This window comes from Pyrus communis, chromosome 1 (assembly GCF_963583255.1).
Source record: "Pyrus communis chromosome 1, drPyrComm1.1, whole genome shotgun sequence".
Lineage (NCBI taxonomy): Eukaryota > Viridiplantae > Streptophyta > Magnoliopsida > Rosales > Rosaceae > Pyrus > Pyrus communis.
The window spans coordinates 18,537,469-18,550,416 of record NC_084803.1 but is presented as its reverse complement, the minus strand read 5'-3'; the positions used below and the strand labels follow the sequence as shown (position 1 = coordinate 18,550,416).

Below are 12,948 nucleotides of genomic sequence, written 5' to 3'. Positions count from 1 at the left end.
CAATGTATTGCTACGTTTGAATCCAAATAAAAAAATCAGGAGTCATGTAAGGTGTGAAATATTTGAAGCATGTTAGTGATGAAAAAATGAAACAAAAAAACGTATATTGTAACACAACATCTAAATCAAAAGAGCAGAATCACGAAGGAAAAATGTTGATTAATTGACAATGAGGATCCTTTTTGTAAGGATCTCGTGGATCCTCCAATCATATCCGTTTATCGTACATCGTGTGATAAAAAATTATTGTAAATTTTTTTTATTTAAAATTAAATATAAATATTACCTGATAAAAATTGGCTGCACGATATACAGCGAACGTAATTGGAAGACCCAAAGAGAATCCTCATTCCAAACATTAACCTAATGTTTGAACCTGTTTGGTCAGTGTGGTTTGATTTGATGATTGACGTCGACGATGCCACTTGCTACGTATATTGACAAAGAAAAGAAAAAGGGGATAAAAAAGGATAATGGAAACTGAGGGACCAATTAGATGAAGCGGTTCGCCGCATACGAACTGAGCGTACTTGGTCTAGGGCAAAATGGCAGAAAAAATTTAAATTTAAATTAAGAATAATACGCCGTCTGTGGGAATCGAACCCACGACCACGTGGTTAAAAGCCACGCGCTCTACCAGCTGAGCTAAAACGGCTCGCTTGTCGGGATTGCCTCTCTATCTTAATATAACAATCAAGGAAAGGAGGGGATTATTCTTCTACGCTTCGGTACGCATATGTTTGTTGGGCCTAGACTTCTGATCCAGGTCTATTCATAATCTGGCCGGTCTCAACTCTGAAGCCCAGTAACGCAACATGGTCCATTCCAATTCTCAATTAAGGGAGATGATGCAAGCCCAGAATTTCTTCGTCAGTTGACTTCTCCTGAGACTATACGGGTATATTTATTCTGGGTGCCTAAGGTTTTGAGTTTTGAAGTCTGTGTATGACTAATTAACCATTGAGATAGCCGTCATATATGACACCGCCAAGATTCTCAATTCTTAGTCTTTCATATTTGCAATTTGGTTTGTGGTCTTTTGACAACTCTGCTGCTCTACCCATTACCAAGCACAACTCAGCAATCCCCAGCATTAGCAACTATCAGGGTCCTGCAAAAATTACAAAGTATGTAAGACTAAGACATGAAACCTAATTAAGATTCACAACTTCTAAATTCCAAGTATTTAGAAAGAAATTCCATACAAACTCAATGTTCATCGGTCGATTTCTTTCTCTCTTTCATAATTTAACTTTTGCTTCTTATTGCCTTTGTTTTTTCTTTTCTATCTTGCAGATACTCTTGATTTTGCAGCAATCACTTCTTTCGCAGCTGGTCGGCAAAAGTAACAGTCAACCCAGTAAGAAGTGACATAGATTTTTCTTTGATATGTTTGATAGATATAGCCTGAATTGATATTTCTCCCTTAGCTCCCTACGGAATCCATATTGATTATATGGATTAATTATGCAACTTGATTGAAGTTTGATGTAATTTCGTATTGTTAAACCCTTTTAACTGGATCTGAAAATATTGTTAAACCCCTCAAACTTTATTTGAGCTCTACTTTCAATTTAATTTCATATCAGTGAGAGAATATAATTTTGTTCGAAAGGTTGGAAAAAGTTAATAACTCTTGGTAAAATGTCTTTATGCAGATCGCAGACAAGCAAACATTATCAAAACTATGTGTTTGAGTTGCAAAGATACATATGCAAAATAATAGGTGACCTCTTTATTCTATATTTCTAACGATTTTTTTTTTTTTTCCAAAATCCATGATGAGTAATTTATGTTTCTCTTTCTTTAACATTTTTTTCCTTTGGTTTTGCTCACTTAATAATTTGATTGACACCTACTTTTTAGATTTAGAATAGAATATGGTTATAATTATCTACAATTGTGGGGTAATTGGCAAAACTCGACACCCTTTTATGCCTGTTTGAAGGAACAAACAGAGTTTGTAAACCCCTGCCTTTCTCATACATGTTATACTGTTTCATTGGCATTTAATTTATTTTCCTGTTTTGGTTTAGGCTTTTAGTTTGGTTTGATTTGTTGTTAACTTTGTTAATTTGGTAAGATTTACATTTTTCTAATGTCTTGGATTTAGAATTTCGTTATAATTTCTTCTTTTTCAACGTAATGATTAATCTGGATAAGGAGGTAATTTGCATTCAAGTGAGGTGGGGCAGACTTTTTTGAGAAAAAATCTCTTGGTGGAGTCCCCCGGAGGACAGAATAGTACTATTTACTGACCACGAGCGGAGAGCCCAATTTCATTACAATTTCTTCTTTTTCAACGTAATGGTTATCAAATTAACTGTTTTTCCTTTAAGGGTACCAACAGCAGGCTAGACTCATACCTTTAGATTTTTTTCTTCTGAATTCCCCAAACAATACCAATGTTATTTCCTTTTTTTTCAATTTATAAATTTTCTACATGGAATCTTATTCACAAGTGCAGTGTTTTCTATTTGTTAAAGGCATAATAGTATTTCCATTCAGTTTAATGTCATTTTAACTCGGTGGTGGTTTACACATAATTTTCAGCATTTTCCACATAGGTTCTGATTTTAATTGTTTGCTAAAACCTATAGATTGTTAAACAAATGACAAGCTATTACTATATATTGTTCATCTCGAGGAGGGAGACATTTTTAGATTACCCTGAAATATAGCTAGGAAACATCTGTTCTTTTTTATTACGGCAGACATTGGTGCCCTGCAATGTTGACTTTCTTTAATGCTTGCTCTGGATTCTACAGTTTCTTTTTAAAGTTTATTTGGTTGCTGGAAAAAAAAAAACTGAGAAATGAAGGGCTTTAGAGTTTGATCATTTGTGCCTCAAATTTGGTACGGTTTCTTTCCCCTATATAATTTCGACTGGTAATATAGATTTTCATCATAAATTATTGTATTCTTTTGCAAAGTTGTTCACTTTTTACACTTTTTTTTAACTTTAACACCACTTCACCTGAGAACTCAACTTCAATTAGAGAAAGAGGAAGAGGAGCATAGAAGTATGTCCAGTACTCCTCTGTTTCATTGGTAATATCTCCAAACCCAATTCTCAGTTTTTAGGTTATTTTCACATCAATTAATTTTGCCTGCAATGTTAGGGCATGATATTTTAGGGAATTTTTTGCGCACAATTTTTTGGGTTGAAATAAATAGATGTGGGTCTTCAACAAGTTATTTTTATGTATTATAGTTTATTATTTCTCAACTAAAATTTTTCAATATTAATGGTAAAGCTTAATTTCGGATTGCATGTTTGAAAGTTTAGCCTTTTGTTTAGAATTTGAATTGCGTGTCTCAAAATTTATAGTGTTTTCTTTAAGCCCTTTGTTTCGTCGGTAATCGGGTAAAGCTCAAATATTTCGAGCATGTTTAATTTTAGACTAGTCTCTACATCTACACACATACAAAGAACAAATATTCACTGGCCCTTTACAATGACAATTCAGTGGTTATGAATTAGTGTAATTCATGGATATAATGGATATATTGACAAGGGGATATATTGAAATATGCAGGAAATTGTTCTCTATAACACATTATGAGTCGAGGAATCTCTTTCTTTTGAGCTGGCCATGTCGGAGGATATTTTTACTAACTTGGTATGCTATATCACATTCATAGACTCTTTTACGTGCTCTTTTGTATTTGTGTTTGGTAAATATATAATATTTGTCGGAGTATTTTGTATATAGTTGAGTCACATGAAGTTCAAGATTCTAGTTAGTATATCATTTGACGCGTACCATCATCTAATCTTTGGCATATATAATCCATGTGGTTGCTTAACAAAATCTGTTCGAATAATCTCCATTCAATGACTTATGTGTTTGTGACCTTTTACTCAAATTTTATATATTTTCTCCTTTCTAATTTGTGTTTTTGCTTTGTCAGAAGATTATTTTTGTATAAAATATAAATCTTAGAAACATTCTACCCATTGTTTAGTTTCTTTGACGAATTTTGTAGTGTTAGTTCTACACCATGTCAGTTTGGCTTTGATTGGATAAATAATAGCATTGTTTATGCTAATTTGCCAATTTCCTCAGGGCGGATTCTGGGCCTTTTATTCAGGGTTTTGAAGATGTTGGGGACTTCACTGTGACAAAGAAATTGAAGATTTAGGCCTTGTTTGGCAGCTCGGACTGTACTGATTATTTCTATCGGATAGAATAAATAGCCACCGGATAGTATTGACTAAATTAGTCGGGTGTTTGGTGCAGTATCGGATTAATAACCGTATTATTTATAATGTGTTTGGTACTGAACCGGATAGGACAAGAGAAAAAAAAAAATTTAACAAATCTTTCTTTCTTTGTTGAACTTTTCTCATATTTATACCTATTGAAAACTATATAAATTTTCAAATAACAAAGAAAAATAGTAAATTTCATACATCAAATTCAAAATATTTTCTAATAACATAAAAGAAGGTTCACAAAAAACTATAATCGTTAGGATATATAATCCAACCACATATCTAAGTTCATAAAATATACAAATGCAAGGTGGTTTCAGTAAGAAACAGTTTGTCCAGATAGCCAAAATATATGCATGCTACTTTTAACAAAATATATTGTTGTTGGTTTGAAATGTCAATTGGGGTTACTTTGTCCAAGTAACATGAGTACAAAGCTTTTTCATTGCATCATCCAAAGACAAGAATGTCCTCTCATTCTATGACTTTTTGAAAAGGATATTTAGTGTCTTGATTTGATCCTCAACAGACAAATCCATCTTTGACAATTATGAAACAATCTCAGGTTTTGAATCCACTACTTTCCCAAAAGCAACTTGAAAAACTTCACCCAACTTATCAATTGATTCAGAAAGCATTTCTTTAAATGCGACAACAAGATCATTATCATTAGTAGCTCTCTTCCTTTTCCGGGTACTTGAACTACTGAACCATCGAGCAACAAAGGGAGAACTATTCTCTGCCTCATCTTCATCTTCATTAATGTGCTCAGGCTCATTCATCATCTCAGTAGGAGTTGCAAAAAATAACATTATTAGATAGTGGCAAAAAATTAAGTAACTGGAGCATGAATGCATAATAACATTGAAAACGGAAGGGAGCATGTTAATAAGTCCTACCAAAAAATGTCATAGGCAGATAATAAGTCCTACCAGAAAATGTCATAGGCAGATAATCCAAAAAATGTCGAAATTTTTCACACACACACACACACATAGAGGAATAAGGATTTCGTGCCCCACGGTATAATATCTGTGTCTAATCTAGAAAACCCAGGGAGCCCCAAGCAGCTTGCCTATTCTTTTCGCACACCTTTGAATGGAATAAGCTGTGCACGTTGGCCTTGGTTTTCTCTTGCATTGCAAGCACATGTGCGCGCGCACACACAAACACACACACACAAGCTGCGCACGTTGCCCTTGGTTTTCTCTTGCATTGCAAGCGCGCGCGCGCTCACAGACACACACACTCTAAGGTAATTACTTTACAAAGTGGAATAAATGCCAATCAACAATTCAACAACCCTAGTTCGAAATTTTTTACACACACACGCACACACACACACAAACACACTCACGGACAGAGAGAGAGAGACACACACACACACAAAGTTAAAATTGTAAGTTCAACACCAACAACAAACCCTAAATTCGACCCCAATAGCAAACCCTAAAATTCAAAAATTCTAATTAAAACACAAAATTACATAATCAATTGCATAATTAGAGAGAAAATGATAACTAGATTCAATCAATTGAAAGAAAATTGCAAGAAAAATAGGAGGAGAGGGAAGAATAGAGAGAGGGGCGGAGTCCTAGAAGAAGAAATCTAAAAAGACGAACTGTGATTCAAATGAAGAAGAAGAAGTTGAGAAGACAAACCTGGGATGAGAGGAAGAGAGAGCGTCTGGAGAGCACCTAGAGAGCGCCTGTAGAGGAAGAGAGGGCGCGGAAGACTAGTCTCTCCAACCGAAGCCCGACTAAGTTGTACTGTGCATTTGCACGGTATTAGTAAGCGGGTAAGTGTAGGGTAAAAAAGGTGGGCCCGGATTATTTAATCCGGTGCCTATTTAATCCAAACGGTCACCAAACACGGTACACCGTATTATTAGTCCTATCCGGTACCTTATATTGTGTGCCAAACAAGGCCTTAGGATTTAAATATATTTTTACATGTAAATATATATCTAAAACTATCTATATGGATCATACGATTGCTAAACCCCCGCAGCATCGCGCGGGCAACCTTTCTAGTGTATAACTAAACTGTAATACAAATGTAAGAGTTTATTAAGTAACCCACCTTGCATCTCTTTTAGTGTCTGATCGTTTTGTGATCGGTTGTTATCTAATGACGACATCATCAGAAGCTGCCTTAGATTCCACCGAATATCCTCCACTCTTTCAATATGATTGGCGTGCTTTCACACGATTACTGACCCCTTTCACTTGATTGGCTCTCGCTAGACCCAAGACTAAACACCCGCCGTTCGATCTCTGTCCAAACTTTTCTTAACCCGTGCCGCGAAGCATTGGATCTTCACCAGCAGCAGAGTTATCCGAAACAGGGGCATTTTGGTCATTCAGCGGAAGCCGGAGCCAATCACAATCGACAAAAGCAGACGTGCACACCAACCAACCAGCCGCCAGGAAAGTGAGGGAACCCATGCGGCTAGGAAAGCAACTAAGCAACCTCCACCCTCAAACCGGCGTCGTAATCTAAGAAGCCTGTATCACTTCACCCCCCACTTCTCCTTGTCCCATTCACCTTCTTATGTCATCGCCAACACCGTTTCCCTCGCCCCCAAGTCATCTCCTTCACTATTTCCTCAGACAGCAATTCACCGTCGACCGGAAAATTCACTCGACGACGGCTCCGCCGAATCGCAACGGATCTTATTGAACTGAGCCACCGATCTGCTCGCTGAGTTCAGCTGTTGATTGCGGTTAACTAGAATCTGAAGCTGAGAACGACGCCGTTTACTCTCCCGATTCTTCGCTCTCTAATGTGACCGGCTCTGGTCGAGGGGCAAACTCGTGATTTCATCGAAATGGATCGGCAGGCAATGACGGTTGGGCCGGCCATGGATATGCCGATCATGCACGACAGCGACCGGTACGATTTCGTCCGAGATATCGGGTCCGGAAACTTCGGGGTCGCCAGGCTGATGACCGACAGGCAGACCAGCGAGCTCGTCGCCGTCAAGTACATCGAGCGCGGCGACAAGGTCAGTATTGGAATTCAGTTGGTTTTTTTTTATCGGTGGTTTTAATATTTTAAATCATCCATTTATGGAAATATCGGATAGCTATTTTCAAGTTTTTAGTTTCAAAATTTAGTAATTTGATCGATTTTGATAAATTTTTGCCGCGGTTTTACCATTTTTTTTTCAAGTTTTTAGTTTCTAAATTTCGTAATCTAATCTTGTAGTTGATGTTGTTTGCATTAATTAATGAATGATTATTAAGTGTTTGAAAAGAAAAGATGGTATTTTGATTAATTCAAATTAAAGCATGGAGAGCTGGGTTAAAAAAGATATTGAATTATTTAGTGTGATTAGACTTGCAAGTTTGCTTCTAACGATTTATAGCTCTTTTGGTGATGATTGAGTGGTGAGATTTTGGAGCATCTGTTTCTCACCGTGGTTTTCGGTGTTGTAGATTGATGAAAATGTTCGAAGAGAGATAATAAATCATAGGTCTTTGAGGCACCCGAACATCATTAGATTCAAGGAGGTTAGTTTAGACGTGTGTTGACGATAAGATTTGGATTTCCGTCTTCCTAGTGATGTTAGGCTAATTGGTTGCTAATCTACTCTGGATTTTACTATGCATATAGGTCATTCTGACTCCTACCCATCTGGCCATTGTGATGGAATATGCTTCCGGAGGAGAAATGTTTGAGCGAATATGCAATGCAGGGCGGTTCAGTGAGGATGAGGTCCTCAGTTCAATCTCTATAATTCCTCCCTATCTTTCGGTTTCTTTTACTGTTTTACTTTACATGCTGAAGATGTGTTTTTCATTTTTGGTCCAGGCCCGCTTCTTTTTTCAACAACTTATATCTGGAGTTAGTTATTGCCATGCTATGGTATTCAAGTCTTTCTTTTTTGACCATTTTAAGACTTCATGTATTTTTCCTGGATGCGGACTAGATAATTGATTTGAATTACTACTTTGCCTGTTGAAGCAAGTATGTCACCGAGACTTGAAGTTGGAGAACACTTTGTTGGATGGCAGTCCAGCTCCTCGTTTGAAAATATGTGATTTTGGGTACTCAAAGGTACTAGTAATGTTTCGCTTTCTTGCTAATTCGGCTTATGCGTTTGTGTTCATTTCATTAATTAAAATAAGGGGAACTGTCAAGGCTAACTTGAAATGAACTTCTGATCTAGAGCTTTTGTTCTAAGATTGTTGCATATCTGTTTTCTTGAATTTTGATTTGATCTTAGGCTAGTTTGACCCAAGACCCAAGGTTTTTGTTTCAGAGACTTGTTTATAGATAATTTAAGAAGGATTTGGTCTCTCAAGTTAAGAACAATTTCATCAATGATATGGTTTCTAGTATAGTTATGTAGCCTAGTTGGTAGTAAGGTGTTGGTCCTCTGACGCTGCTCGGGTACCTGTATGAATGGTCAAGAGTCAATTTATTTTAAGTTCATTGTATGCTATATTGGGTCGTAGCGTTCTATATCTGATTGTGGTTATTTGTCAGTCTTCAGTGCTTCATTCACAACCAAAATCTACTGTGGGAACTCCTGCATACATTGCTCCAGAAGTATTACTGAGGCAAGAATATGATGGAAAGGTATAAGAATTCCTTAGTTTGGTTAATCATTTATCAAATTATAATGCCATTGGTTTTAATTTACTGTATGGATATCCCTGATTGTTTGGACCAAGAAGTTTTGTTTAATAATTGGTTAGCATTCTGTTCTGGAGTATTTCATGAAGCTGAATTATAGCAAATGTTATTGGCTAGTACTTTCTATGCTTTCCCATCAAAGTTGTTTGAACTTTGACAAACTGTAATTTGAAAATCCCCTAAGATTTCTCTGTCTATTATATTCTCTCACCATTCAAGCTTTGCGTTTGAATTCCAAGTAACATTTTAGCACAATGAATAAGTTCATGGTCACTTCAAAATATGAAATACTTTTGCTGGCTCGTTCAAGTTTGAACTGCAGCTGAACATTTGCTTGACCAAAAAAATAAAAGAAAAAAGAGCAATTACCTTGTAGCCCTAAGTTCCTAAAGTTATTCTTTTTCCATGAACTGTTAGTTCTCAAGAATCAAGGGGTAAAGTTATTTTCTATGACAAGTAAATGATAAAGTTGGGACTCATTATCTCTTCATGTTGGATAATTATTCATGAGTTTTCATTTTTTGCTTTTATGCCTTTAGAGATAAAGCGTGTGATAGGTACTGACTTCACTTTATGCCTGCCTATATGCATCCTCTAACTTCATTTTAGGCCTGCTTATATGCATCAGCTAATTTTATCTGTATTGGCTTTACAGCTCATTTCTGGACTTGGAGCATGAAACCAGACATACAAACACTTTTTCTTGCATTTAATATTTTTTAAACCAGTTTTGTCTTTCCTTTCCATATCATGAAGTTGAAGTTTTTATTAGTTCCAAATAATGTAATCCTGTTTATTGAATTGAGAAGTTTGTATGTTGAAAGTGTGTTACAACATCAGATTGCAGATGTATGGTCATGTGGGGTAACCTTATATGTGATGCTGGTGGGAGCATATCCTTTCGAGGATCCTGATGAACCGAAAGATTTCCGGAGGACCATACAAGTATGTCATTTCACCTTAGCACAACATAAAATTTGTTAACGTAAATTGCCTCACTCGGGATTGTTATTATCTTCCTGCAGAGGATACTCAGCGTCCAGTATTCCATTCCAGATACTGTTCAAATATCTCATGAATGTCTAGAGCTGATATCGAGAATTTTTGTCCCAGATCCTGCTGCGGTTAGTATATTTTTCCTCTGAACTCTTGTTTTTTCTTCTACACTTTAGCTTGAGATATATGTTGCACTATATTTGGCTCTTTTTTTTTTTTTCCAAAAAAGAAAAAGAACTTGGGTGCTTATGGTTCTCAAAATTGTCTCGGTTCACACGTGCACACACACACACACGTATTTCTTTTGACCTCTTCTTCTGTTGCTGCACCTTTTGTTTTGTTCTTTGCATTTATGTAAATGATTAGAGTTAATAATGCTTCTGTTAAGCCCACCAGGGAACGTAAATTGTTCAAATAGCATACTCTTTTTATAGACTTGAGATACTATTTTTAAGGTCAAAGACAGAAAAGCGATTTGGAATAAGATTCATAGGAGGAAAGTGGCCTTAACCACCTGGAACATATGATTGAGGCTACTTACTCTTATAATCTTTCAATATAATGGGACGACATTGAAGGGTAATTGTGGGAAAGAAAGCCAAATTAAATTACTACTTTCCCATTTGTATTAATTTGAGCCAGCCAATATAATTAGATTCCTTATTACAGTATAACCAAGTATAATAATCTTATTCCAAAAGGAAAGGTAATATCTAACTACTTATGATGTTCCTTGGAAAGCCTCACAAAGGGCATTTGTGTGTGTGTACGCTGGGGTATGCTTGTATACTTCCTTGAATTTCTTGGTTTTTTAGACAATTCCTTGAATTTCTTGTCGCTTCACTGCTTTTATTCCAGGGTGAGGCCCTTTATTTTTCATGGAAGCTTTCAACAGTTCTCCAATTTCCCATTACTGAGCACTTAACGCAAGAACTGGAGGAATAAATGGACTTGTTACTTTTGAAAGTTGTTGCTTTTGGGGGATTCTATTTGTCGAGAACATAAGAATCTGCTTTTTTCTTTTCCTTTATTTGTTGTTTTATTGTGCGGGTACTTACGGATGTGCATGCGTGTAACAGAGAATTAGCATTCCTGAGATAAAGAGCCACTCGTGGTTCTTGAAGAATCTCCCTGCTGATTTGATGGACGAGAGCAACCAGTTTGAAGAGCCAGATCAACCAATGCAAAGCCTTGACGCAATCATGCATATAATTGAGGAGGCTACCATACCAGCAGCCGGAACCCTTGGTCTGAGCTCTTACATGACAGACAACCTTGACATGGACGATGATATGGATGACTTAGACTCAGAGTCTGAACTTGATGTTGATAGCAGCGGGGAAATTGTGTACGCAATTTAATTGGAGTACGTGATGTGGTACTTGTTAGTGGGTGAGAGTTTTTAGTGGTGGTGAAAAACTAGCAAAAAACAAAGGGAATGTACAATAGTGCGTGATAGACTATTAGCATAGAAAACCAGATAGGGGGATTGAAGGCTCTATATTATCTCATATAGTCTCGTTGGAGGTTATAGTTAGATTCATATATTTTATAAACGTAGTTGTATATTTTTACCGTGGAGTTGAACCTTTACACTAAGAGGTGGGGTAGTAGGTTAAGACTCACAATGGACGAGCCATAATAATGTGGTTCAAATTTGTCTTTAGCTAGAATCGAATCTAAGATCTTTCACTTATAAATGAAGAATATTACTAGATCGTAGTAGTAAATGGTTGTAATTAAAGTTTTTTTTATTTATAACTTTTATCTATTTATTGGTTTTGCATTGGTCTTGTAATTTCCTTTTTTGTTTTGCTCGACCATTGGATACTGTATAACTTTTTATACCTTCCAATCTTTCAAAATGTGGGCTAGGCCTTGACAACGCTTCATCAACAAAATGGCACATTTTTTTTTTTTTGAGAACTGGAAAATATCGTTAACTGGGGTTGGAGCCAAGAAGAGAAACAAAAAGCCACATAGGCTAACAACATTACAAAAGAATGCAACACAGAACCAACATGTCACCCTTACATCTTCAAACTAAGCTACAAAGTGGACGGAGGACAAGGAAGACCATCTTTGTTCAGGATACAAACAAACGAAGATGAGGGTTTATGGACCCAGACAAAGTCACACATCTCCGCCCCAGCATGCGAATGCCACGTAATCCGTCGCTTCGTTGGTTGATCTTGGAACCCAGTCACATGAATCAAAAGTTTCACCTTCACACCTCATCTTACAAAGAACAGGGAATAACTCCCACACCCTTGACTCAATACACCCGTTCAGCCAATCAATGATCCCTTTTAAGTCCGACTCAATCACAATGCGGGAGAACCCCCGCTGCTGTGCCATGGAACACCCTTCCAACACTCCCCATGCTTCCGCCATTTGGGCATTCATTACTCTGATTATTCTCTTCCTAACCACCAAGCATCGGGAATCAGAACCACGAATCACCAACCCAATATGGTAGAAACCATCTGCCCTCTTCCCGCTAGCATCCACGTTTGCCTTTATGATCCAAGATGAGGGTGGTTCCCAACCACATGCATTAGCCCCCCTAGGACTTCGTTGAACTCGAACCTTAGGATATGCCTCTCGATAACCGGAGTGAGCCGTTGCAATAGCTCTAACAGTACGGGTTAGGGAAGGGAACTGAGACTTGAAAACCCCCATCCCCCCGGCATCTTGCCTTCTATATTTCCCAGCACGCAAAGGCCATGTACGACATGGTTTCCCTTCTAACCTCCCCACCCCAAGGTAAACTCCGCTAGATTGAAACCAACCATGAATGAAAAGAGGTTACCCTACTTTTATCCACCCTTAAACCCAATGGGCCACAAAACCACACATGATCCACCCATGGGCATATAATCAGTGCATGTTCGATCGTCTCCTCATGTTCACCACAAAAGGGCACAAAGGCGAGGACACACATCGCTGTTTACATAATCTCTCTTAGTAGCCGTCGCCCCCCTTAGTGCCCGCCACATAAAGTTCTTTATTTTTTGAAACCCCTAAGCTTTCTATGTAGGGTCGATAGTTGCTGGCATGGCGGTTCGCTACGTGGATCCAATGGCATC

General features: G+C 37.3%; 1 protein-coding gene, 1 long non-coding RNA gene and 1 other non-coding gene across 5 annotated transcripts; 2 read left to right on the top strand and 1 right to left on the bottom strand.

Annotated features, from left to right (window-relative positions):
* Positions 1-582: 582 nt before the first annotated feature.
* On the bottom strand, positions 583-655 carry TRNAK-UUU (transfer RNA lysine (anticodon UUU)). Its single transcript has one exon. It is a non-coding gene; the product is annotated as a tRNA-Lys (tRNA).
* Positions 656-858: 203 nt separating this feature from the next.
* On the top strand, positions 859-4,334 carry LOC137711944 (uncharacterized). Of its 2 annotated transcripts, XR_011065171.1 has the most exons (6): positions 859-1,127; positions 1,297-1,360; positions 1,659-1,726; positions 2,769-3,051; positions 3,540-3,623; positions 4,071-4,334. It is a non-coding gene; the product is annotated as an uncharacterized lncRNA (long non-coding RNA). The 2 variants fall into 2 exon arrangements; XR_011065170.1 differs by having other exon boundaries at positions 1,659-3,051.
* Positions 4,335-6,648: 2,314 nt separating this feature from the next.
* Positions 6,649-11,743, top strand: LOC137739860 (serine/threonine-protein kinase SRK2I). Of its 2 annotated transcripts, XM_068479600.1 has the most exons (9): positions 6,649-7,226; positions 7,660-7,734; positions 7,838-7,939; positions 8,036-8,089; positions 8,189-8,281; positions 8,714-8,806; positions 9,704-9,808; positions 9,889-9,987; positions 10,939-11,739. In XM_068479600.1, exons 1-9 carry the CDS (start codon positions 7,050-7,052, stop codon positions 11,218-11,220), a joined length of 1,080 nt encoding a protein of 359 aa, XP_068335701.1. In that variant the 5' UTR covers positions 6,649-7,049; the 3' UTR covers positions 11,221-11,739. The 2 variants fall into 2 exon arrangements, with proteins under 2 accessions (XP_068335701.1, XP_068335693.1); XM_068479592.1 differs by having other exon boundaries at positions 7,838-8,089; positions 10,939-11,743.
* The last annotated feature ends 1,205 nt before the right edge of the window (positions 11,744-12,948 follow it).